At 40.6% G+C, this 27,111-nt stretch overlaps 1 protein-coding gene across 1 annotated transcript in view; it reads right to left on the minus strand.

The window, feature by feature from the left end:
* Nucleotides 1-680: 680 nt before the first annotated feature.
* SLC1A3 (solute carrier family 1 member 3) overlaps nt 681-27,111 on the minus strand; it is a 78,105-nt gene continuing 51,674 nt past the window's right edge. The window contains exons 4-10 of the mRNA XM_072824879.1: nt 17,976-18,180; nt 15,205-15,247; nt 11,444-11,736; nt 8,777-9,010; nt 8,006-8,200; nt 4,733-4,867; nt 681-2,919 (exon numbers count right to left, since the gene is read on the minus strand). Coding sequence (XP_072680980.1) covers nt 2,715-2,919; nt 4,733-4,867; nt 8,006-8,200; nt 8,777-9,010; nt 11,444-11,736; nt 15,205-15,247; nt 17,976-18,180 — 1,310 coding nt within the window. The 3' untranslated portion in view covers nt 681-2,714. The remainder of the gene's footprint in view (nt 2,920-4,732; nt 4,868-8,005; nt 8,201-8,776; nt 9,011-11,443; nt 11,737-15,204; nt 15,248-17,975; nt 18,181-27,111) is intronic.

Consider the following 27,111-nt stretch of genomic DNA (forward strand, 5'->3'; position numbering starts at 1 on the left):
AGTCTTCACATGGATGACCTAAGAGGTTACAGATTCTACTTTGGGGTCTCTCCTCGACTGTTACCTACAGGTGACAGGTAGAGGGTCAGATTAAAGAGTCTTGAGACACAACTTCAACCTGGGCATTCCATATTATCATCTGTCAATTCTTTATTAAAAAGCCTGAGGGGAGAAAGCAGTAGTCCAAAAGTTGTTCTTTATGAGAAGGGTTCGCTAGCACCGGGGCTGCTTCTGAAACATCCCTTGAGATCTTATTCAGCTCTTTCTACAAATGGCAGTAGTAATCACCTAGATAAATCTACCTAATTTGAAGGCCAGACAGGAAATTACTTTTTTTTTGGAAGAACCAATGGTGGCATTACGCTTCTAATCCCCACATGGAAATGATTCAATTTATCTGAGAAATTTATGTGGACAAGTAAGTGCAGCCATTATAGCAAAGTGCTTCCCTCACCAACTCCTGTCTCCAGGCTCCCCTTCCAGTTGGGCGGGGAGAGCACTGTGTCCTTACATATATTTTTGTAACTGGCTCCCCCCGCTGGTCCTTCCAAGATTTCACCTCAAACCATCTAAACAAATCTGTGTGGCATCCTTCCCCAGCATTGCCCTGAGCTCACTACAACACTTCCACGAGTGGAAAATTGATTTTCCTTCAGGGAGAAGAATAACAACGTACAAAATTATAATGTAAAACTAATTTCTTTTCTTTATTGAAAATACATCTACAAAGTAATGCTTCTCAGTCCACACTGGGTGCATGCGTATACAGAGCCTGTGATGGGCTGGAGAGAGGATCGTCCAAGAGGACTTGCTTTCCATAAGAAATGGTTAGTATAAAAAAAAAAGATCACACTGTATAACAGAATTAATTTGACGTGATTAATTTTTGCTCTACTGGTGTCATGAGATGACAGCCACGGATATTAACTTTTGTAATGTATTTCCCAAATAGAGCCTCGGCATTAAACGGTTACTTCACCACAGCCTAACGTTAACTTTTTTTTGTACACATGTAACGCTCATGATCTATATAGAAAACGTCTCTAATTGTGTATTGGAGAGTGTATGTCTAGATTTTCAATCTGTTAGCATAATTAAGTCCATTCTTCACCATTTTCGGTCAGAAACTCAAGCACAGCTGGTACTGACAGCTCCCAGTCCATGTCTTTGAGTGAATACTCCTTAGGGGGTAAAAAAATTAATCTCCTCTAAACCTGGGAGCTGCCTCGCCTGAAACTAATGCCCCTGCTGGTTTTCTCTTGGAACCACATTGACAGCGTCTCTATACTGATTCATCTTCTACCATTTCTCTCAGGGACACAAACAAAATAAAACTGAACCCAATTCCAGCTAAAGGCTTTCAATGATTTGGGAAGTGGAATTCCAACACAAAGAAATATCTTGTTTCTCTCATCCTAAGAACTTTTGATTATAGTCAAAAACCTTTTCAAATAAGAGACCACCCACCCAGCTCCTGGACCTCTATTGAGAGAGAGGGAGAGAGAGAGCTCATTCATTTGACTTCTTCAAAATAGATATGAGAAGTGACCTTGTATTTTGATAAGCAGACTTCCTTGGGGGATGATTTTGAACTGAAGACAAAAAGTATTTCAGGTTAAACAAAATGAACCTCTCTATTTTAAATTCGTCCTTAAAGATGATCTATAAGCGTGGTGTTTTAAAAATCCTCTCTATATTGTCAACCATGCTCCACTCTTTCCTACCTGGCTCTTTAGTGTTCTGTAGTAAGACTATGAGCACCCTTGCTAGTTGCTAGTCTTACATTTTACTTTCTAAAAGTCTATGGTCAGTTGAGGAGTGGTGGGAGAATCCTTCCCAGAGCAGTCCCTTCCGTTTGGGAAGGGCAGGAAAGAAGGGAATACTTTCCCCCCATTGGGAAGAACTCAGCAGAGTTTCATGAATAATTCCACTCCTGGAATGGCCTCCAGCTTGGTGACTCGCATAACTGACATTGGACACAGGACCTGGTAAACCATACAGCCATCCCTCCCCTACTTAGAAAAGTTCATTCCCAGTAAGTATCCTTTTTGAAAGTCCCATGAATGATACTTGCTACAGGATGTTCCAAGGGGGAATAGAGGGCAGGCTCTTCTATGGTGTCACAGGATGTTTGGGCTAGAAGAGACCATAAAGGTATCCAGGGAACTCACCCATTTTACAGATGAGAACACTGAGGCCTAGAAATGAGATTAAGTTGCCTCTGGCCACTTGGAAATTTCACTTTATGTGGCTCCTCACAGCTGTGCTAGGTGTGTATTCATAGTGGCCTGCTAGTATTTGTATCAGGACACAAATCAGAAGAGAGACGGGGGAAAAAAACCCTTCTACTCTTCCATTGATAACTGATTGTAGTTTATCAAGTTGTTTTGATACTAAAACTGAATTGCATTCTGAAGGATTTTTAAATTTTGAAAGTTGATTTAAAAGCATGCTTTAAGCCTACTATTCGTTTGACTCTTCAGCTTATTAAAAAAAAAAATCACATTTGCAGTTCTGTGTGCCACGTAAACTCGCAAGATCTGATCTGACTCGCAAAATCCCCCCTTGGTTTTGGACGATTACTTCCCAATCCTATCAGAGTACAGGAAAAGGGAGGTAAGGGGCTTCCCGGAGAGAATGAGTTGTAACAGCTGGAAACATTTTACAGTGGTTTGCGAACACCTGCTGCTCCAGAAAACCGTTCTGGTGCTAGTCTACATCTTGGTTTCACTGTCAGTGGGTTTCTCAGTCTCGCTTTCCTGGGCAATCAGCTGATAGGGTTTCTTCATTTCATTCTCTTCGATCACGGAATTACCCATCTCGATGTCCCGGTTCTTCAGTTCGTGTCGGGACAAGTGCTCCACGATGCCGGCTCCGAGGGAGTCTCCCAGCACGTTGGTGGTGGTGCGGAGGCGGTCCCTGCGGGTGGGGGTGCGGGTGGGGGTGTGGGGGGCAGAAACACGGGGCTCCTGTGAACATCATGCAATGTCAACTCCTATTTTGAACCGGCTGCTAAATTTTAGAGGCAGCTTTTAAAATTCGGCTGGGTGCAACATCACATAATGGTCACATAATGCTCATAACAGTCGTTACTAAAAGTTCTACGGACACAGAGATGACCACTGTTGGTTACTAGTCCGGGTGCCTACCCACCGTGGGCAATGATCCCTCCCTTTCTCCTTCCATTTAAAATTTCTGTTTGCCTCTCCTTCCTACAATTCACCTTCTTTTATACCAGTAGTTCTCAAAGCGTGATCCAGAGACCCCTGAGATCAAAACTATTTTCATAATAATGCTAAGATGGTATTGGCCCTTTTCATTCTCATTTTTTCGTGAATGCCTGGGCAGGGTTCTGCAAAGACTACAACACAACACAGAAGATACCAGGACAGATGGAGTGCAGAAGCCACTAGGAGACCCCAGCTGTCTTGTATTAAGCCAGACACTAAGGAGATACCCAAAAAATGTAAAATGGCATCACTTTCCCCTAAATTTTTGGTTTGGCAAATGATTTTTATTTTCACAAAAATATTATTTATGTTAAGATGTGATGAATCTGTTATTGTAACCTCTAATGAATTTAACATTTAAAAAATTTCTGTTTTCCTAATATGATAAATATTGATAGACACAATTCACATGGATAAATGCTTTTAGGGCCCTCAATAATTTTTAAGTGTAGAGGATCCTTAGGCTAAAAGCTTTGAGACCCACAGCTTTATACTATAAAAGTGCTCATGGTAGTTGAGTGCTGACTGTGGGACCCAAGAGTGGGCTGTTTGTCATGTATCATTGCACATAATCCTCGTGGCACCACTGGGAGGTGGATGGCATTCTCATCTCCATTTTACAGAGGAAGAAACCAGGATGGCTGGGGAACCTGCCCAATGTCACACAGGGCTGGGACGCAAACACAGATCCGAGTGACTGTGAGACTCATGCTCTCAATGGATTACCCTCCTCCCGCTTACTGTGCCTTGAGCACACCCATCAACTCTTCATCATCCTTCTAGTGAAGGCAACATACAGTTGACTGCAGCACCCTCTGTATCCTTCTAGGCATTCACTTTGGGCATCCTGGAGAAACCTTTTTTGCAAGTGAAAGGGGATTTATGAGAGAAGAGATGTCAGCTAGAGGGGCAAGGGGACCATGGAAGAGAGATGAACCCCTGAAATTAGGGTCTGAGGGTACAGAGGGTACCTCTCTTGGAACTTTCCCCAGAGCCAAAAGTCAATTCTACTTAATGATACTAGTTCTCTTCCCCCTGCATGTCTGCCCTTCTCCCTGCTGGGCTCAGATGGGAACATGTGCACTGCATTACGCCATTGGAATGGGAAGCACAAGGAGGGCCTGAGCCAGCATGTGAGGCTGTAGCTCTGTTCTGGCCTCTGTGGGGATGTGTTGTGCAATTCAGAAAATGCCTTGCTGACTTATGTTGGCTTTGCAGACAGACAGTTTCCCAATCGCTGAATGGCTTTATGGGGTGAGAAGTGTAGTTGCCAGATGTGCCCCTTTTCCCCCTCCCCCTGGCTGATAAGGGCCTGAGTGCACTTGGTGTTTTGGGCTTGATTTCTAGATAAGGGCAGGGCTTAGGCGGTGAGGACAATTTAATCACAGGCCACGCTGCCCCTCTTGGTGGAGCCCTTTTGGCAGGTGTGCCAAGCTGGTACCCTGGAATAACAGAGGGGGGGCTTGTGACAGCGAGCCGGAAGGCAGTCCAAGCATACTCACAGGAACCAGTCCACGGCGATAATGAGCGTGATGTCATCGGTGGGCAGGCCCACAGACGTCAGCACAATGACCATGGTGACCAGGCCAGCCTGAGGAATCCCAGCTGCTCCAATACTGGCAGCTGTGGCTGTGATGCTGTTAAAAGGAGTTCCAAAACATAAAACATTTGTACACGTTCCCCCCAGAGAGTATTCCCTGCACACTATGCACGGGGGCGGTGATGTCTGACTGGACAAGTTAACAGAAGAGGCTATGCTTTAGACAAATTTAAATGAGGCTGTAAAAAACCACTGAGCTAACAATAATATTAATATTTACCAGGGGCTTATTAGGTGCCATCTGATATACCAAGAATGGCTTATCTCATTTGATCCTCATGATAACCCTTAGGAAATTGGTCCTATTATTATAGCTGTTTTTAAATGAAGAAATTGATGGCTACAGATATTTTTCACATACGTGAAATTATTTTATAAAGTCTAAAATACTGTATAGTTACAATAACAGTTTGTTTCCTACAATTCTTCTATGCAAGTAGAAGATTGTAAAGATACTGAACTTGTATGATTAGTGTGGTCAGAAAAAAAATCAAACTTATTAATTCCAAAGCAAAAGGATTTATGAACAAAGTTCTGTACCACCATAAACATTTTTTATGGAGGTAGTATAGACCCAATTTGTAAGGCACACAACCAGTCTAGGACTCTGTTAAATACCTATTTGATATAGGCTGATTCGAGATTGTGAAAATGTTTTATACATAGTAAAATATTACCTAGATATAAAGTGGAATTAATAAAAGTAGGTCTGTAGAAGAGACTGTTATGGTTCCCTTATATTGTTCCTCTTCTATGGTACTAGAATGTTTATCTGGCTGTCCAGAGTGAAGACCACATTTCCCAGGCTCCCTTGGAGCTTAGACTAAGTTCTGCCAATGAGATATGGATGAAAGTGATCAAGCACCTTGCAGGCTATGCCCCCCTCTGCTTCCCACTGGCTAAGATTTGAAGGTGGTGATAGGCCATCCTGGACTGCGTGGATGAGGGTAATACTCAGGGATGGTGGAATCAAAGCCTTGGTCCCTTACACCATATAAAACACCTACCAGCCTTGAGGGTTTTGTGGAGCAGAGCTGCACCACATGAGAGACAGAGTCACTCTTATCATTATTATAATATTTTACTGACTTACATGCAACAGAGCCTTTTTCATTACTCAGAGCTTTTCAACCAGTATGCCAAGGTATGCCCAAGAATAGGTTATGGTGAGCTAAAATATTGCTCTTCCAGCCCCAGAGATAGACTGTGCTCAGGGCTCCCAGAACCCCCAGGCCAGTCGCATCTGGCTGTGATCAGTTTCATTTTTTTTTTAATTGTAATGAATCCTATAGCTATTATTATTTTCCAATAACTCAAAACATATATACGGAGTCTAAGATAACTTATTTCTAGATAAACATATATGTGTACACACACACACACTCACACACAAAGTAGGGGAATTAATGGAGATTAAAAATAGACTAAAGTGACATAAAAACCAAATGCAAGCCATAAATCTGGATTTTATCTTGGTCTAGGGGAAAAAGTTATAAAAGACATTTTTTGGGGGCAACTGGGGGAAATTTGGGTATAGATTAGATATTCTGGAAGTATTTTAAAGATTCTTACTATTGTGGTTATGTAAAAAATGATCCTTATTCTCAGGAGATGCATGCTGGACTAAGTATGTAAAATGTAATGAAGGCCGAGAAAGAAAGAAGCAAAAATGGTAAAATGTTAATAATTGTTGGATCTAGGTAGATATTTGTTGTCATATTATTTCAACTTTCCCATTTGTAAGATAATTTTTATAATAAAAAGTTGTGAAAAAAATCTGACTTATTTTGATATCCAAAATAAATTGTTAATAATAATTAACACACACACATGCAATGAAGAGCAGAGTCTGATCTGGCTTGTGAGGCTTAAATTCTCCCTTACACACGTATAGGTCTGTTGTGCATAATGGACTTTCAGCAAGCAAAAACAGGATTATAATAGCATATACACATGGATATGTGCTGGCTATCTCCAGAAGAATATAAAAGAAATTAGCCAGCAACAGTGGTTGCCTCTGGAGAAGGAAAGTAAAAAATTAGGGGAGGGTATAGAAAGGATAATTACTTTTCACTAGACACCTCAAATAAAATAGTTAAAAAAAATAGTCCACAGAAATAAAATATTCAACCTATTTGTCAACGCGGTCTTTCCTCTACTTTATACTGCCTAAAAATTAACCCAAGAGAACACGTTAATCCAGTTTTTCAAGTGTATTTAAATTTTTTAATATTGACAATAAAAGCTAACATTTTATTTTTTTAAATTTTTAAAAGATTTTATTTATTTATTCATGAGAGACACAGAAAGAGAGAGAGAGAGAGAGAGAGAGAGGCAGAGACACAGGCAGAGGGAGAAGCAGGCTCCATGCAGGGAGACTGATGTGGGACTCGATAATGGGTCTCCAGGATCATACCCTGGGCCTAAGGCAGACGCTCAACCGCTGGGTCACCCAGGAATCCTAAAAGCTAACATTTTAAAACTGAAGTATAATCTAACATTTTTAAAAAGATTTTATTTATTTGACAAAGCACAAGTAGGCAGAGTGGCAGAGAGAAGGAGAGGGAGAAGCAGGCTCCTTGCTAAGCGGAGAGCAAGATGCAGGGCTCTATCCCAGGACCCTGGGATCATGACCTGAGCCAAAGGCAGACACTTTACCAAATGAGCCACCCAGGCACCCCTAATCTAGCATTTTAAAAAAAGAGATATCCATACTATGTATTCTGTAGATTTTAAAAGGAAAGAGCTAAATGTTTTATTGATGGTATATTGATAAATAAGTCAATCCACTGACAAGCAGTATGTATGGCATGATTCCATTAATTTCAAAAAAAAGTTTGTGTACTTCCTAAAGGAAGGAAAGATCTTTATACCCCAAACAGTAACAGTGGTGACCTATAGAAAGATGGGGGATGATGGTGGCAGGGAAGTTACATTTTTTATCTTCTACATTTCCATATTATTAGAATTTTATTATTAATAAATGCATACATCTGTAATTTTAAAAAAATGAATAAAAATATCTAAATATAAAGAATAAAGCTACTGCCACAAACCCCAACCTCCTGCTTATGGTTGATCCCCTTTCCCACCAGTTTCTTCAGCCACTCCTTGATCACCGACTCATCATTTAAAGGCATTCTTAAGAAACTGTTGTGCAGAATTTTCTTCATACCTGATCGTAATAATCTGTCCAAAGTTCAGTTCAAAATTGTTAACTTGAGCGATGAAAATGGCAGCCAAAGCCTCATAGAGTGCGGTCCCATCCATGTTAATGGTGGCACCCACTGGGAGCACGAATCTGGTGACACGTTTGTCCACGCCATTGTTCTCTTCCAAGCACTTGAATGTGATGGGTAGGGTAGCAGAACTGTCAATGTTTAAAAAAAAAAAAAAAAAAAAAAAAAGTGTGTCAGCTGACCATCCAGATCCTTTAGACCATGACTCTGTCTTTGGTATTTTGGACAGAGTTCCTTCCTCTCCTTTGTCCTAACTTAAAGGGAACTAAGTGAGCACTTGTATAAAAAGGGGAACAGGGATAAAACAGCGTGGGTCCCGTCACTGGGTTATTTGGTAGCTCTCCCGCTGCTGGGTTGTTCTGTGAGGCATCACTTGTGATTATCCCCCTATCTCCACAGCCTGTGCTGAGTGACTCTGCCATCTTTCCCTCAGGCACAGGTCAACTGGAAGAGAAAGATGACGGTGGGAAGGAAAGGAACAGCTGATTTCCACTTGTCTCCCAAGAGGGTCTATAGCCAACCATTCCTTGAATCCCAATGAGGTCTAATTAGCACCTAAGTGAAAATGCCAATTCACATGCCTGGAAGTTTAAAACCCAGGACCATCTCCCTCCCCCTCCTCAACACCCATACCAAGACACTGGATCAGAGTTAAGTTTGAGATACATTTTCTGATAGGAGTAAGCCACATATATGTACATACGTACCTGGAGGAGGTTCCGAGAGCTGTGATGAGTGCTTGCAGCAACCCTCCGATAAAAACCCAAGGGTTTTTCCGTGTTACCAAGAAGTAGAGGAGGGGCAGGACGATGACCGCGTGAATGAGCAGGCCGACAATGACTGTCACTGTGTACATGGCAAGCTGCCCCCCAATCACTCCCATGTCTTCCATCTCAACAATTTTCCCTGCAATCAGGAAGAGGATGCCCAGAGGGGCGTACCTATGTAGAAGCAACACATGCACAGTTGGAAGTCTGATTGCCAATGAGCTACTCCACAGAAACTATCAAGTGACAAGAAAACACGACAAGAGAGTTGATTTCCAAACTTTCTGTGTCCAGGATACCATTAGAACTTGCAGAACTGTCAAGTTTTTTTTTTTTTTTTTTTTTAAATATAAAGAACACACAATAAGGCTTTCCTCTCAGAATTTCTCTAGGTCACATTTTTTTTTCCTCCTGAACCTATGAAAAAAAGACAGGTTCAGAGGATTTTTTTTTTTTTACCCACCTCTTTTTTTAGATCACCCTCCTTTCACCCCACCTGGGTCACTTCTGTGGTCCTCAGATGCCACCCAGCTCCCCCTGCCTTTTGTTCTCCTTCTAAGGACTCTGAACAGCTGGAATCCAATGAATAATATCCAGAGTTTTGGGAGCATCTCCCACGTCAGGGCCTACTTTCCAAGTTAAAGCAAGATGCACACAATGCCATTTCAGTGTTTTAGATTTCCAGTCATCTCTCTTAACCAAAGTCCATTTTTATTATTTTTTCCTACATTATGCACCACTTACAGTATTACTTAGTATTAGTCTTCAAATCAACTCTTAAATAAATTTACCCTGAGAATAAATTTTATGTTACAGTGCGAATGGAAAACTAGTATCATTTGCCATAGACTGAAGTCAACCAAATAATAAATTCAAAGCTATTAAAATTAATAATGTGCAGGTATGTACTACCACAATCAGGTTATAGGTGCTCTAATTAAGTAATTATCACTCACAGGCTGCTGCTGACATTTGTGATCTTCCCCCTGCAGGCTGGCAAGAATGAACAACTGAGACACAAAATAACTCATACGTATAACAACTTTGTTGCATAAAGGTCCCTCTGCCCCATTTTCAACTCTTTGTCTGATGGGCTCAGTAAACTACAACCAAACTCACGTTCCTAAAAACAGAGGGGCCAATCGCCCTTAGGAAGGGTCTGCTGGGAACTGTGCAGGTCTTATTTCAAGTTGAAAAATACAATGCTTCTTTTAAAAGTCCTTTCAAACACAGGCCAGGAAATTATAAAAGTACCTGTTTTCAGAAAAGTAATAACTCAATGTTGAATGTGCAGGCGAATGTACAGTTTGAAAGCTACATGTGAGGTTCATTCAGCAGCCTTGAATGGGCTTCTTTCATAAAAGGGGTGAAAGGTGGAGGCATTTTAATAATATGAAGATAAATGTCCACTTTCAGCTCTGCCAGGATTTCAAAGGAGAGGCCCCAGGACTTCAACCCAGGGTTCCTGTGGAGACCACATTCTGATCAGTCTTCAAGCCCAAGTTCATATCCACCTCGTACAAGCTCCTGAAAAATAGATTTCTCCGGACTTTGGTGGCAATAAAGACAAAGGACATTTTTAATCACGTTGGGGGGTGCTTTTCTTAGAAATGGATGCTTTCCTCCCTCCAGGGCCAAGAAGGAGTCTGGGTTAGAAATAAAGGATAAAGGAAAAGTAACCCCCACACGAGGCCTAAACCAATCAAAGGGCTCTCTCCCAGCTGGTGAGAATTTACTTTCCAAGGTCAATCAATGTTCTTCTGCAGATTTAATCTTTTCCTTTGTGTCCTACTCTCAGCTTTATTTCAGGGAAGTTTTGTTATAAATTGTGGATTGGCATTCTTTAACACTTCCCACGAGTCCTTCAGGCAGGCAGCAGGACTGCCATTTTACATTTCTTTCCTAGCGGACGAGAGGAGATCTCACTTCTTCTGATGGTCAAGGGGCCTCTACATTTGCTTTTCCCTCTACTGTGAATTCTCTTCTGTTGGCACTGTGTGTTGCTAGTTTCTCCTGGTCACTCAGATCTTAGCAAAAAAAAAAGTCACCTCCTCAGAGGCCTTTGTGCATCATTCCGGGCAAATTTTGCGTTTCCTTCATAGTCACTTTTTATCACATCACATAAAATAAAATCTGCTGCTGTCTTTATTTCTTCACAATGCTTGTTACTGAGGCATTTGGTTGATTTGTTTATTTTCTATGTCCCTTAAAAGAATATAAGTTCTAGGACATCCTTGTCTGTTTTCTTCACTGCTACGTCCAGAGTGTGTGCCATTGTGTGCTCCATATACAGTTGGCACCTAATAAATAGATATTGAATGAATAACTAAATAGTTATAAAATGAAGAACTAAGGAATGGGATCCCACCAGCACTGGAGTAAAGAAGTGGACACGTTTCAAAAACAAGGAGGCAAACTTATTGAGAGTGGCTTGCAGATGGGTTCGAGGCCACTACAGGCCCAGAAAACCATTGATTTTCTTGTGCTTACCCAAGTGAGATGGTTGCAATTGGCCATCCTGCCTGGTGGCGTCTCCCTCAGTACAGAACACATGTTGATGGCAATAAACATCTGTATACAGCATATATAGCAAATAGAAATACGTACCACATTATCACTGCTACCAATCTCATGATGGCTTCATTAAGAGAATCAAAGAATTCTCTCAAGGCTTGCCCTTGCTCTTTCATGTTTCCAATCACAAGTCCAAAGCACATGGAGAAGACAACTAGTCCCAGGGCATTGACCCCATTCACAGACCCTGGAACTGGGATCAACTCCTCCGTGATCCTTGTAAGAGTCTCCATGGCTTCCGACACATTGTTTATCACGGCAGCCATGAGCGTCTCATTGGACTGGATGGGCACTTTAAAGCTTCTCTTCTCATAGTTGGTTTTAAACTTAAAAAGAAAAGGCACAACAAGGATTAAAGGTGATTTTTGTTTTCTTCTACTTTTCTATTGTCCAAATTTTCTATAATTACATACATTACCTTGTACTCAGAGGATAGTATTATAGAAGTTATCTATCATCTATCTAATGTGTGATAAACCTCTACTACTTCTTCAGCAGGGACACACATACATTCAAATACAAAACAAATCATAACAAGAAAGAGGTATGTGGTTGAAGGTGCTGAACTAAACGTACACATGTGCTTTTGCTTTCTTCTGAAACCCTAATAAAATGGTTATAATGGGCTTTTAAAAAACTGTAAATCTAAATATTCACAACAGTCCCTTTACTTTCTATAGGATCATGCTATAGGATCATGGACAAATCACCAAATGTCATTTTGGTCTTATTTACGTTGGTGAAGCAGAAATGGCCACAGTGGTTCTACCTCACAGGGCTGTTGTAGTGACCAAATTAAGCAGAATATATGAGAATATCTTATAAATTTTAAAGTAAATTTTTAAAATTGTAAAGTACACTAAGGTTGGCTAATGGTGCTCAGTAACAAAGGCCTGTGGAGACTAGACTTAGCTGGAGATTTCAGTGAATACTAAAAATTTAAAAATCCCCTATACACCCCTATGTTTATAGCAGCATTATTTACAATAACCAAATTATGGAAGCAGCCCAAGTGTCCATCAATAGAAGATGTGGTATATTATACAACGGAATATTATTCAGTCATAAAAAGAATGAAATCTTGCCATTTGCAATGACATGAATGGATCTAAAGAGTACAATGCTAGGTGAAAAAAGTCAGGCAGAGAAAGATACCATATGATTTTACTTATGTGAAATTTAAGAAACACAACAAAGGAAAAAGAGAAAGAGAGAGAGATTAATCAAGAAATAGACTCTTAGTTATAGAGAACAAACAGTTGGACCAGAGGAGGGGTGGGGGGATGGGAGGTGGGGGGTCAATAGATGATGGGGATTAAACAGCACACTTATGATGAGCACTGAATAACACATAGAACTGTTGTGTCACTATATGGTATACCTGAAATTAATATAACACTGTATATTAACTATGCTGGAATTAAAACAAAAAACTTAATTATGTTTACAAAAAATTTAAAAATCCCAAAACAATAGTTTTAAGGCATTTCTGATAGTATTCTTTTTTTTTTTTGTATCACTTCTTAAGAATAGATGCTTGATTAATAGTTGAGGATGACAAGCCAATTCTCAAGTCAATAAAGGAATTTCTCTTCTTATTCAAGGTAGGGTCTTTTCCCAACAACTTCTGTATAGATGTCCCAGACAGAAGATGCCGTGTATATGACTGTGACCATATAAAACAATTAAGCCCATCCATCTATGATTTTAATGAGAGCAGAATTCCTGGCCTTTATGTTGATAGTGGTAAAGGATCAGAGAGTAATAATGTACGGATATTGACCGGACCTACAGTCTAGGGGAAGAAAGCACAGCTGTACACGAAGTGCTGGGCCATTTCTCGACCAAGAGCGAATGGGAGACTTTTTTGTCTGATGGGAAACCACTAGTTTCAAATATAGCCAGCTGTCAGTAATGTGGACACATCCCTGAAGAATCATTGATACCGTTGGTAGTTCTAAGTAACAAAGAAATTGGCCCGTTTTGGTCTCCTGTTCCAATCAATTCTCAAATCTCTATTTCATTGGGATGCTTATGCATTTTATGGATTATCTAGGGTAGATTTCCAATCCTGATTAGCCTTTCCTATGGCTTCAACTCTTTCCCCTTGGACACGGTTTGTAGCCTACAGAAATTGAAACCTCATTTGCATTCTGGTCTAAGACAAATAGATCTGGGAGGATACATTTGCTTCCCTTTCAAAATCCTGTAAATGCAATCCAAAACCAAATACAATAAATCTGCTCGAGTCAGCACTTTTCCCAGTGCTGGTAGAAATCAGCATTTTTGATGTTGCCCAGTGCCAGCTGACTAACTGGAATAGTCAGCCCCATGGTGCTGGGGTTGGCTGGTTGGATTGAAAGGGGTATATTATTTATGGTTATTGCTGGTTTTGAATAAAGAAAGTTCGATTTTGGCTTCTTAGACTTTTTTTTTTTTAAAGAAGGGATTCTGTTTGAATTTTGCAGTGTGTACATGCATTAGCTATTAAAAATAGTCAATAAAAATTTAAAAAAGAGAGGAGGGAAACCAAAGGGCGACTTGTATGTGTAAAACTTAGTCCTCCACAGGGTTGGGGTTTTATTTTGTTTGTTTTACAGATTCTAAGCAGAAGGGTTAGGGATTTATAGCTAGGATGAAGTGACACCATTATTTAACCTAGAATGTCTAACTGTTTTCCTTTTAATCTTTTGGGCAACAAAGCTTTTTTATTCAGATGAAGTTAGAATGAACTTTACCCCTTAACTGTAAAGTATATTTGTACCCATAACAGAGAGCCAAGAATTGCCTGGATGTAGGCTAAAAGAAACTGGAGATCACTATAGCCTCTACGCGGGTGTCTCATCCCTCTCCAGGAAGCAGAGAGCAGAAAGAAGATAAAATTTGGAGTCAACACAATGGATCTGAATTCTGGATCTACCATTTATTACTCATGAAATCTTGTGCCTATTAAATATTCCTTCTGAATTATAATATATGAGTTGCCTCATCAATGAAAGAAAGACAATGGGGCACCTGGGTGACTCAGTCAGTTGAGTGTCTGCCTTCAGCTCAGATCATGATCCTGGAGTCCTGGGATCAAGTCCTGTGTCCAGCTCCCTGTTCAGTGGGAAGTCTGCTCCTATCTCTCTGCTGCCCCTCAGCTTATGCTCTTTCTCACTCACTCTCTCTCTCTCTCTCTCAAATAAATAAATAAATAAAATCTTAAAAAAAAAAAAAGAAATGAAGACAATTATACCCATCCCATTCATGTGAGGACCAGATATAACATTAGTGTTTGGCATATAGTAGGCATTCAAGAAATGATGATGCCATTTCTGATATGGTTCATCCTTTAGAATCCACAAGGCTCTTAGTAGACTTTTCAAAACCAATCCATTGATTTTTTTTAATTAAACCCAGAAACTTGAATCCTCTCCCTAATCTTTAAAACAAGTTGTAAATGTGTCTACTGGAGTTTGTTTGCTTGGTGGGCTCTTGTGTGTGGAATGTGGGGGCACAGAGAGGGAGGGAGTGTCCTGATTGGCCTTCTTAATTATTAACAGAGACTCAAGGAGCTATTTGTATGCAAGACTTACATAGTATCTGGCAACTAATAAGCCTTTAATATAAGGTAAGACCTCCCCACCCGCTGCAAATTCTCCAGAAAACCCTAGTGCTTTCCATCTGGTTGGCAAAAGAGTGTTTCCTATTGCAGAGAAATGGAAAAAAAAATAGAATAAACAAGAGGGTCCCACTGTTTGGTATGCCAAAGAGGAATTTCAAAAATGCATTAGTGGCTATAGAGTGTTTACCTGTTTAAAGCAAGCTTCCACCAGATTTGGAGGGAACATATTCCTGCAAAGAAAATAATGGTCACTTGAAAAGTTTCTCAAATAATAAATTTGCTTCTTAAATACTTTTTCATTGTGTCTAAGGTAAAGATTGTATTGAACTAAGTGGCAAATGGATAAAAAGATTTTGGTAGATTTTACAACTTGAAATGGGACATATGGTCATCCTTCTGTGGGGCCCACGTAGTTCATATTTTTTCAGAGAAGTCTGTCCTTCTGTCAGACAGTGGGATTTAAAAATTTGTCAGTATATCATCAAATCCTGATCCCAGGAATAACCAAAGTGAGAATATGGAAACACCTTTGGTTATAAACATTCTGGTTAACTGAGGCATTATTTAATAGTGGCCAGTTTGATATTGTTCCATGTCTAGGGACCAAATGTTTTGAATCAAATGTCAAGGTCAGACTGTGCAATTGTGTTCTCCACAAAATCTTCCCAAAGGCCACATGGGGGATGAGATATTGACTTGGAATTGCTGGAGATTTTGAGCCTCGTTGGTGACCAATGGGGAAATGTCCCACAAAATTTAAACTTGTGGTCCATGTGGCAAGGATTGTCACTCTCTCAGAGCAGTGTTTGAGTTCATGGCAGGGTTCAAGGGGCCACAATCTAGCTGAGGAGTCTCTAAATAGCTGTGTGAACTTGGCCAAGTCACTATACCCATTTAGGTCTCTGAGATTTATCTCTTGAAGAGATTGGGAATAAACTATCCAGCAGTTGTGTGCTATCCAAGTCATATTTTTAGGTCATCAACTCTTGTCTGTCCCTTTCTTCTTACTGCCTAGACCATCCTGTTTCCTTTTCCTTCCTATCTATGCTCTATGGGTCTGTTTCCATAAATCCTGATAGAAATGTGAGTTCAGGAGATTTCAGGAAAAATGCTCAAGCCAACTGACTGGCAGGGATAGGCTACTCATACACCTACCACTAGAGCAAGGAGAGGCAGAAATACATAGCACTCTGATGGATCAACTGGACTTAGAATGACAAGATCCCGATTCTTCAAGCAAAGAGTAGAAATTATACAGAAAGAGAATTTAATAAGATCCTCCTAACCTAACCTAGCTGATGGTAAAGTTCATGAAAAAATGGTGAAAAGCCTTAATTAATTTTATGAACTAAATAAAATCATAGCTATTGGGGGACAACTTGATATGAAATAATGTTATAGGGTGGCTTCTTACCGTCAGGTAATTGTGATTAACTCCCTAAAAAGGGTTTTCAAGAAGAGGCTCTACAGGCCTGGGTTGTGCTTATTCTATATAGATGAGACAAAGTCATTCATGGTAGAAACAGAAGTGCTTCTGAAGACAGCCTTTTTCCTCAAATCTCTCTTGAATCTACTTGCCACAGACCCGTCCCTTGAGATGGCATGTGAAATCAAGTCCCTAGGGGTAGTTTCTTTCAGATGATCAATGGGGGAACATCTAGAGTAGGCATCTAGGATTGGCAAACCAGTCACTTTGTAAGGAAATTGTACAGAAGGGAGGGAAGGACTTGGTTTTGGGAGGACAGGCTGGGAAGGCTACATGGTGGAGGAATGCTGAGCAGGTGAGAAATCTAGAGGCCTGTGTGCTGGGATATATTCCATTTGCCCTTCTAGATGCACTCTCTAGCCTGCTCTGTGCACTGGGAGGCTAACCCCTTAGGTTGTAGCATGTGGGCTTTCTTGCCTTCTGGCTTCCTTTTCGGGTTTGTCCAGTGGGATGTATTAGCAGATCACAGGGTAGCAAGAGAGAGAGAAGTGGTTGTATGTATTCTTCACCTCTCTCTTTGACAGGGTGGACAGCAACTCTCTCCATCTAAATTAGAGCTGTTGTTGTTATCATATGGCTCTTTCCCAAGACCACAGCTCTTCCTGCATTCCTTCCTTTGCCCCTCAGAACTGGGGATGACAAGAAAACAGCTTCCTATGTTGGTGGTGCCTCACCATCCCTTGTAGGTTCCCTTAACCCCGCCTGTACCTTTACCAACCCTTTTTACTGATCCTTTGGAATATGCGATACGCTTCCTGCCAGGACCTGACTGATGCAAGGGCAGGTGTGAAGAGAGAGCAAGCAGGAAGGTGCCAGGATCAAACCTTGGTTTACTTCATGGTTCCATGTGAGATGACTCTACAGTCAAGTCTGTTTCAAGTATTGGATAAAACTCATTTGCCATCAGTGTATGGTTTATACCCAAAACAATGCTAAAGAAGCCATCCTTTAATCTTTTACTGCTGGTTTGCCAAATCCTTTCTTCATAAAGAATATAAAAGGAAAACCTTAGGACAGGAATGACCAGATGATCTTTAAAGTCCTTTCTAGACAGAAGTTGTGTATAACAGATGATGATACAGATGACAGGTTTTAAATTAGAAGAGTCCAATCAACAGGCTATAGTTGAATAAAAACTAGCTTTAAACAGCAAGACTTGAGAATAGTAGGATAAGACTTATTAATATTCCAAGGTAAGCTGCAAAGCTGAGAGAACTGAGTGGGTCAGATTCTGAATCCTAAAAGCAAGGCACTCAAAATCTATATCCTCTCTTTGCTCTTCTCACCTCTTTCCCAGGAGATCAGAAAATAAAACCTTTAATTTCTGCTAGAAAAAGTAAAGATGAGACCTTCGTTTCAAGCCCAGTGAGGCTGGTTCAGTTAGATACCTGTTCTGCAGTTTGATGAGCTCCCCAAAGAGAGGGGCTGAGTGGTCAACATATACCCAAAGGTATGGGCTTGCAAGGACATACCTGATCAAGTCCAGGAAGGCGTCTGCAGCTGTCACTTGTACAATTTTGCCTTCTCTGTGCATGTTTTCCTTTGTGCCCTTCCCGGGATGGATGATGATGACAATGATTATGCCAATCACCACGGCAATGATGGTCGTAGTCATGTAATAGACTACCGCTCGCATTCCCATCTTCCCTGATGCCTTACTATCTAGGGCCGCCATCCCTGGTGAAGGCAAACAGAAGGAAATTTTCAGGAAGTCAGTCCAAGGAATTCTCCAGAGAAAGGTAAAGGGAAAGTAATTCCTTCTACACCCCCCTACCCTCATTCCACCCAGCAATGGGATTTTACACAAGTTACGAGAACTTGGCATCAGATTTCATCAGGGCATCATAAGAGGTGAAGGGAAAAAGCCAAAGAATGGCTAGTCAACAGCCTTGTCAGCAAACACCTGATCACTTGTTTCCTGTCTCAAGAGTTGAGTTCACATGGCTCTCTAATGATTTGAAAGGGCAATCAAATTCTTACTGGTTGGGGAAGCTATGAGTGTAAATAGTGAGTGGTGTGTATGTATCTGTAGATGAAGAGATATTTAAGAAAAATTTCTGGCAAGGTAACCTGAGCATATCTCAAGTCACTGTGGTGACTCACATGGATTAACTGGCATTAAATTGTTAAAAGACCTATTATTTTATATGTGTGCTTGTGAGTCTTTTTTTTTTTTTATGTTTGTAGGCAAAATTTAAGCCATTATTCGGATCATCTCACAACTTATCTTCAATTTGCATTTAAGTTAGACATTGGTTATAAAGCCAAAGTTCTCAAATAGTTTCTCTGTGGTTTTGTTTCTTCTCAACTAAATTAAAAAAAATTCTCTTTTTTGGTGGGATTCTTCTTATCTTTCCACCTTCTCCCCTGGGCATGGAGTACCTCATCTCATGTTAAACATCTTCGCCCCCTCGTTTTCAGGACATCTTCAAAGTCTACCTCAGGCGAGGTGTTATCCTAGGTAAAAAAGGAGGTGTGACTTTCAAGATTTCCCTTCCTGCTCTAGCAAATGGAACATATCTTAACGTCTCTTGGGATGGTAAAAAATTGGAAAGGATACAAAACCTTCAAAAGATTAAATTATAATAATATGGGCTCTTCTGCTTCATTAGATATTTCTTCACTTTTCTCCTTTCTCCTCCCTAATCTCATGAAAACACCAAAATCTGATTATAGTATAATCCAGTCATAACAAAAGGGGACTATTTTCTTTATTTAAAGTTGTGTTTTTATAAATGTATTAAAAGGTTATACTGTATTCCAGTGATCAGTATCAGATTCTAATAGTGATTTAATCTTTAGATAGTGACTGTTCATAACCGACATATTTAGAATAAGGTATAGTATTGAAAAAAATAGTATCCATGATTGGGCTAGGTTTGCCCAAAAAATGTGATATAATGGTAATTCCCATAATTTCATTTATATTTGAATCATATCATTCATAATTTTCATAATAAGCACTTACTTAGTACCTGCCATGTTCTTATTTTAACAACCAACAATGCAGATTAAAAAACACTTAAGTGATTGTCTCAGGTCTTAGTCAATACCAAGTAGAATGGAGTGGGAACTTGAACTTTGCTCTTATACTACTAATTTTCGAATACTTTCTGCCCCTGAGGGGACCAAATGCAGTTCCCACAAGCAAGGAGGCCAATTTTGGCTTTCATGCATGAACTTAGCTACTTTTACTCTTGAAACCCAGGGCTAAGTATCCATTTATTGGGATGGTGCCACTTCAACACTTCGCCAACCTTAAAATGTGCTAATCTGTTTGCAGTCAAATGTCCCAACCCCCCATTTTCATCCGCAGGTCTGAATCACATCTCAAATATCTTGGCTTTCTGCACTTGCAATAATTTCTCTCAGAAGGGGCCCACTCTCTTTCCCATTATTGCCTGAGCTTGTCACCACTGAAGCCTGAAATTCTTCGGCGACAAGTGGTGTGGGCACAATAGGCCGGATATCTCTGCTGGGGGGTACCAGGCAGCAGTATTTTCTTCCTCCAAGATGCTTTCTTTCCCTCTTGCCTTCTATTCTGTGGTTCTGTTCCGTTCTCATGCCAACTCTTCTCTGATGCTCCTGCCCACTACTCCCGACCTATAGCTATTCAGAGAGAGCGCTAAGTGGTCAAGGCAGAGCACTGGAAACCAATGTGGCAAACAAAGGAGGAGGCTTAAATCTCCCTCCCTCCCACCACAGGGGCAGGCAGGGATGAGGGGGGTTATCTCGGTCCACAGCTACAAGACTATCAACTGGAAGAAATGAAGAGTCTTACTTATAGGATTTCTTTTTTTAATTTAAAAAATGAAAACCAATGTGAAAGTACTTTCTCTATACTTTTAAATTCTGGAATAGCTGAAGACAACCACCAAGGCATTTTTTTTAAAATTTTTTTTTAGCAGTGAGCCCAGAAAGAGAATTGATAGTCAAATGAGAGGCCTCACCAACCTCTACATATTGACCCCTTTTCTTTGGAAAAGAATAAAGCAACAGCTGCTATTATTTCACCCAAGGAAGGAGGGGTGTGGGGATGTGGGTGGTGGGGGTGGAGTATCTTCGTGAGTCAATTCTCCACATAGGTCCTTTCCCAAGAAGGGGTCCTGGTATCCCACATGAGCTGCCTGCCCACCTCCACTCCTGGTCCTCCATCCCCTCCTCACCACCTGCCAACTCTGACAACTCCCCTTTTCTCTGAGACAGGCTAGTAAAACCAAAGGGACCCACCAGGAACAAGGTCATGGACTGTCAGGGTAAGAGCAGGATGGCTGTGGATAATCTGCCAGACACAGGACCTGAAAGAGAATGGCCCTGATACTGGTAGAACCAGGAAAATGGAGGATCAGCTCAGAAGACACAACCTAATAATCCTGTCCCTTTCCCAAACTTGGTGACCATATCTGTTCCCCAGACTCATAAAATCCAAAACAAAGCTCTACACCACAGAGTACACACAAATGTCGGAGTGTTCGGGGACAAGGGTAAAGTACTAAATCACTGTAGAAAAGGGAATTTCGTCAGGAAGTGCTCTAAATACAGGGAAGGGAAAATTTTAAGTGAGCCTTGTCACTTCAAAATACATGGAAGAAAAGGGCATCAGAGCAAGGGAGACATGAAGTTACTTGGGTATGTAGGTACTGATGGGAGGGTGTTACACAACTACACGTTTGTCTAAACATACATTTGAGAAACACATTCCAGAGCAAGCAGTAAAGATAATGATCTCGACTGGTCTCTTTTTCTTCATTTAATCTAGGTTTAGCTAAACCAGATCCATTTAAGACATCTTGACATCTTTATTATGAAAATAAGCTGCCATCAGAATTGAGACCCTCTTGAAACCCAAGAAATACTATATTGTACAATTGCTACAAGTACCACGACTGGTCGTCCAATCATAATGACAAGTTTGTTGTATTTATATGTTTTATATATTTTGAGTTAACTTTTGTGCTAGTTCACTAACTCACAAAATCCTACCCCCAATCAGGGACACATATTCATCTAATTTCATGACAACTGTAGGTTGTAGATGTCATTGATACCATTTTGAAGGTGAATAAACAGAAAGTCAGAGAAGTTAAGTAACTTGTCCAGTGTTGCACAGCTCATAACGGCAGTGGCAGATTTTGAACCCACACTCCAAAGGGATCATCCTTTTCCCTATACCTCTCTTTTAATGGACAAGCTTGGAGTCACCCACATTTCATTTCCTTGTTATTCATGCTAGTGTGCTCTAACTCTCCTCCATTTGGGTTTGATGTTGAGATAAGCCAACTGGCTGGAAGAAAATTCCATGGAGGTAGGTAACTGTGGAAAAACTCTAGCACTTTACTCAGCATTCTCTACCTTAAGAGGAAGTGCATTACACTGGTCAGCGGAAAGATTAGCTAGAATATTAATCAATTAGTACAAATTTCTCATCATTTCTAGAAAAACAGCCGAGAGCATGTTCTAATGGAACATGGAGGATCATGGACACTTGGTGGCTGTATGTATATGAATCTTATTTTCTTTTTTAAAAACCAACCCATGAAGAACCAGTCAACAAGAAAGCAATCCATCCATCATTTCTGCAAACCTATTACATATTCACCAATGAGTTAAGCATGTAAAAGAGATTAAACAGACATTTTTTAGAATGTAAAAGATGAAGACTTTGCTCAGGAAACCTGGTTATTTTAGGCAGCACTCACTCTGAAGAGAGAGGAAGGAAGAGAGTTTCTTAATGCAAATAGGTAAATATGCATTTACTTCTTTATTTATAAAAACAGTCTTTTGGTAATCAGTGTGGCATTAACAAATATGCACCACATTTGTGGGTTTTTTTTTTTTTTGTGGTTTTTTTGTAGGGATGGAGTGGGGAGGGAGCGTTTCATAAATATGTATGCGGATCTCTGTAAGTCTGTATTGTAAATTAGATTTCTTTTGGTACAATATTTGGTATGACTTCTTGGATAAATGAAATATGTATTCAGCCAAGTATAAAAGGAAACATATAAATAAGATCAGGTTCTCAAGGCTCTATTATTTGCATGGATTTTATTCTCCTATCTGCTAAAAATCTATGTCTTATCCATTCATGCATCTGACTATACTCTCCCCCAATAATTCCTGTCTCTGGTTTTGAAAATTGAAATTTAAGGAAGAAGCCTTCTGTGATGAATTGTTTTTCTACTCATTCTCATGGTGTTTCATTGTTCTTCCAGGGCCACTGGACTAGGCCCAGAAAGAACAGAAAAGGGGAGATGGCAACTCTGACTCAAGAATACTGTCTGTTTCAGTTTTTGTTTTATTTTAGAGGCACTCCTTCTCCACAATGGCCTTCTCAAATACTCATGTAATGAAAGCCGCCTGTTCTCCATCCTCCTAGAATTTCAAGATGGGCAAACTTACAACAAGGAAATCAAGGATGGGTTCCAGCATGTACCATATTCATTTGACTATAAGTGCTGATTTTTTTTTTAAGGGAAGCTGAATTCTAAAAATACAATAATCTTCTTATTTACAGATTGAAAAATGATCTCTCGTATCCTAAAGCTACTGCCACTGCTGGAGCCAGGGCACATTGAAATCCTCAGAAAGGGGAGAGTGAAAAAGGTCGAAAAGCTCAGAGGAACGGGAGGGAGGTGGGGTGTGTGTGTGAGAGCATAAAATAAATCATTTTAAATCTATCTAAAACTATATTATGTTTTCCTTCACTAAAATGTTTTCTTCCAGCCCCTTTATAGACTAGATTGTAAAAAAGTACAGTTTTATAATTCTATGGGTTCTGGAACAGAAGAATCTTTAAAAAGTTAGATAGAAACGGTTGCTAATGATTGTGTCACAATTTTGAACCACAATTTTGAAGCAGGAGATAGCCTCAGAACTTAATCTAAAAGACAACAGTTCAAACTATTTACGGTCTCAGCCATTTTTGGAAGCATATTCCTTTTTTTTTTTTTTTTTAATTACAGCTCAGTGATTGAGAGTTTAGGCTCTGAGCTAAGACTACCTGGATTCCACTTCTCTATAAGCCTGTTTCCTCATCTGTAGTATGGGAATACTGACAGCTCCCTCACCGGCTTTTCACTGGCATTAAAGGGACTTCTGTACAGCAAGCACTTAGCATAGTGCTTGGCACATGGTAAGGATTCCACAAATGTTAGCTGTCATTATTAATGAAGCAGAAAAGTAATAAACAAGCTATTCACTAAGTACTATTTGCCTTCTGTAAGCCTCCATTTCATCCAGACAAGAAGCTAATAATATTTATACTGCTTAGGGAAAACTTACATAAAGAATCTAGACAAAGCAAATTCTTGATAAATGCTAGTTATGATCATTATATGTCTCCTCCTACTAGAATTTTAAAGCCAGAATTGCAGAACCACGTACTTTATTCACTGATGTAGCCTCAGTGGCTAGACTGGCACCTGCGCAGGAAGGGACCCCATAAATATATGCTGAATAGTCATTCTTATCACTGTTTTTGTTGTTATGCTGGGGAGAGGCCACATTTTTTTTTTTAAACATTTAGATTAGGCTACTGCGAATTACAAGTAGTAAAGTTGCTTTTGCTTAAAATACTCTGAAATTCTAATTCACCAGTTTTAGTTGCTCTTCCCCCAATTAATCCAAAATTGTGAAGTTCATTCTCTTGAAGAATGAGACAGCTCTAGCGGGAAAGAGTGACTCAGCATCACTTTGAGCTTCATTTCCAGAACTGGTCCCGCCCTCCACCTCAGCCATCACTCACAGCAGGGTGTCCCTGGTATGGTCCCGGAGACAGAAGGCTTGTAAGCCTCTACTATTCACCACCAGGAGCACCTTCCCTCCTTCCCATTCTTCTCTCTCTCCCACTCCTGTATTATCTTCCCTCTTTTACTACCATGATGCACTCTTGTAGATGAGCCTATATAAGTAACTGCTAAAGTCTTATCTGTCCACCTGGTAACAGAACAATGACTGAATAAGTAGAAAGCTAACACGCAGAAGGGAATGGAAGAGAGGGATGGGGTCTAGCACGTGCTTATGATGCAGGTCATGAAATCACTTCAGTGGGTTATGACTGATATTTTTTCTATTAACGAAAGAGAACAAAATAGAAAATATTAAAGGGTATCTATCACCTGTGGCAAGGCTTAAGTATTATTTCGTGAAACTTTTTTCAGCTGTGTGTATGTATGTGTATGGCTGGGTCACAATGTAAAATACATTTGTATTTTTTCCCCTTTCTTTCTTTTTCCTTTTTTTGGAGGGGGTATCCAGATACGAATACATTTGTATTTTATTTGTAGGTTCTAGCAAAAAAAAAATAGTCTGCAAACAGTGGTAGATAGCTGCATTCAGTTAATAGTAGGGGCTTTAAAAAGGAACCCTGAGCTATGGTCTCTCCTTTTCATCCTTGCTTCCTAGGACCTTGAGCTGCTCACAGCACCCAAGAATTTATTTCATTTTGCTAGTGGAAACCAACGAAATGAGGGTGCTGATGTCTAATATCTGGTCAGTTGAGTTGAACAGAAATTCTGCAGACACTGTAACGAGGGAAAAAGTTTGAGAACAGATTCTCTTCATGCAATTTTGAGCAAAGAGGTATTTACTTTAATCAGTGATTCTTAGCGAAGAAGAGTTAAACAATTTCCATAAGCAGCTGAGAACAATTTTGTGGAATTCACAGTCAATTAAATCACAAGTATCTTCACAGGGGTTTTCACCTCGGTGAAAATTTCCTTCCCGTATAGCTATTTATGATGTCACAAAACTTGATATTTCATTCGCCTAAAATACCATTTAGTTTTATGAGGTTATATTGCATGAGAATGACAAGGAAGCTTCTTTATGAATTTATTGCTTGTGATAGTGTATAATTTGTCAGGCAAATTGATTTTTAAATTTGACCTTAAAACTGTCAACAGAAGTCTTTCTTTGAGTTCTACTGTTCACTAGTAAAATGAAGTATGGAAAGGCAAAAGGGAAACATTCTATTTTGAAAGACTGTTAAATAGAAACATCCCTGGGGAGCAGGCAATATTATTAGTGGCAGAAAAAGTCACATCCAGTGGCCTCCTTGACCTTTGGGGTGGAGAATGTTTCCCTTGGGTTACCAGCTGGTGAGGTCCTCTGAGTGGTCAAGTTTGCTTTTCTCTACACTGGTCTTAACCATCCAACAGACTCTCATTACAGCCCAGCACAGCCTTGCAACCGTTCCAGTGACGTGATCTGCCAGGGGACCCAGCATGGGGACTTCCTCTCTCTCAGCAAGGTCTCAAGAAGACCTCCAAGGAGCCAGCTCTGAGATTCACTTCTCACAGGCACACAGCTGCCGGCGCAAGACCCACTGAGAGGTGATTTAGATACCCATTTACCCTTCACATTAGCCCATCCTTTGCTCACAGTATTGGAATGTGCTGCACAATATGCTTTTCTGAAGAGGAACCAGGGAGTAATTCATCTTCTTTATGTGTGCTAAGCAGAGCAAGAGGGAGAGGCGAGCGGGACCCATGATGAGCTGGGGAGTAGTGATTAGTAACAGCTGACAGCCTCAGACCAAGACCCTTTCTTCGGTTACCTCATTGTAACAGCGGAGCACAAAGGAATGACTGTCCTCTCGCCAAGATTTAGAAACCCAGGACCATAGAAAACAGTGGCTAAAAGAAAAAGCGTGGGCTGGGCCATGGAGATGAGGGGCTGATCAGAGCCACTCTTGGTTATACCTGTGAGGCTTGGCTTTGAGAAGAGAGACCTTTGTCACGTGGAAAGATGTGCCAACACGCAGTTGGCCATCAGCCAGCACCCACCAGGACCACCCATGTGACTGGGGAAAGTAGGTGACATCACTCATGGCAGAAAGAGTGTGTGTGGGGAGCAGCAAAATGCTTCAGTTTAAGGTGAAGAAGTTCTTTGAGGGCCAGAGCTCCAGCTGCCTCTGTCTTTTCCCCCAAAGAATTGTGATTTACAACCAAGCACTGGATGAGTAATTTGCAATTTCTCGAGCAGCCCTCTACTTTGGATTGAGTTACTTGCGGTGGGAAGCATCTCTACGTTCTGGGTCCCACGCAACTTTCTTAGGAAGATGATGGTCGAGACGGCACGTTTCCCAGCTGGCAGAAGGCTGAGCAGGACTGAATTCCACAACTGGGCCAGACTTGTCCAAAGTTAATGAAAAGGCATCTCAAGCTGACTACAGAACATGTCAGACTCAAGGGGTTCTCTTTCTTCCCAAGGAAGGCCTGTCCCTCACAGAAGAAAAGGAATTGAAAGCCTCATAGAAATTGAAAGCAACATATGGACATTAAAAACCAATTCGATCTGACCCCGATTCCCAGAAGAACAGCTGAGAGAGGAGTCTGTCCTGAAATGAGGCTGAGAAGCAGCAGAGATTCCTACGGGACCAAAGGTGCCATACCTGTGGTTGCGACCCAACACCCACCCCGATTGCTTGCCATTCAGAGATTCTGGATCCATAAGCCAATCTGAGAACTTGGAAATGGACTGAGGTTAAGTTTGTTGCTTGAAATTGAAATTAACATATTTTAAAAAGATCTGGGGCACCTGGGGTGGCTCAGTGGGTTAAGCGTCTGCTTTTGGCTCAGGCCATGATCCCAGGGTCCTGGGGTGGAG

The sequence above is a fragment of the Canis lupus genome, chromosome 4 (assembly GCF_048164855.1).
Source record: "Canis lupus baileyi chromosome 4, mCanLup2.hap1, whole genome shotgun sequence".
Lineage (NCBI taxonomy): Eukaryota > Metazoa > Chordata > Mammalia > Carnivora > Canidae > Canis > Canis lupus.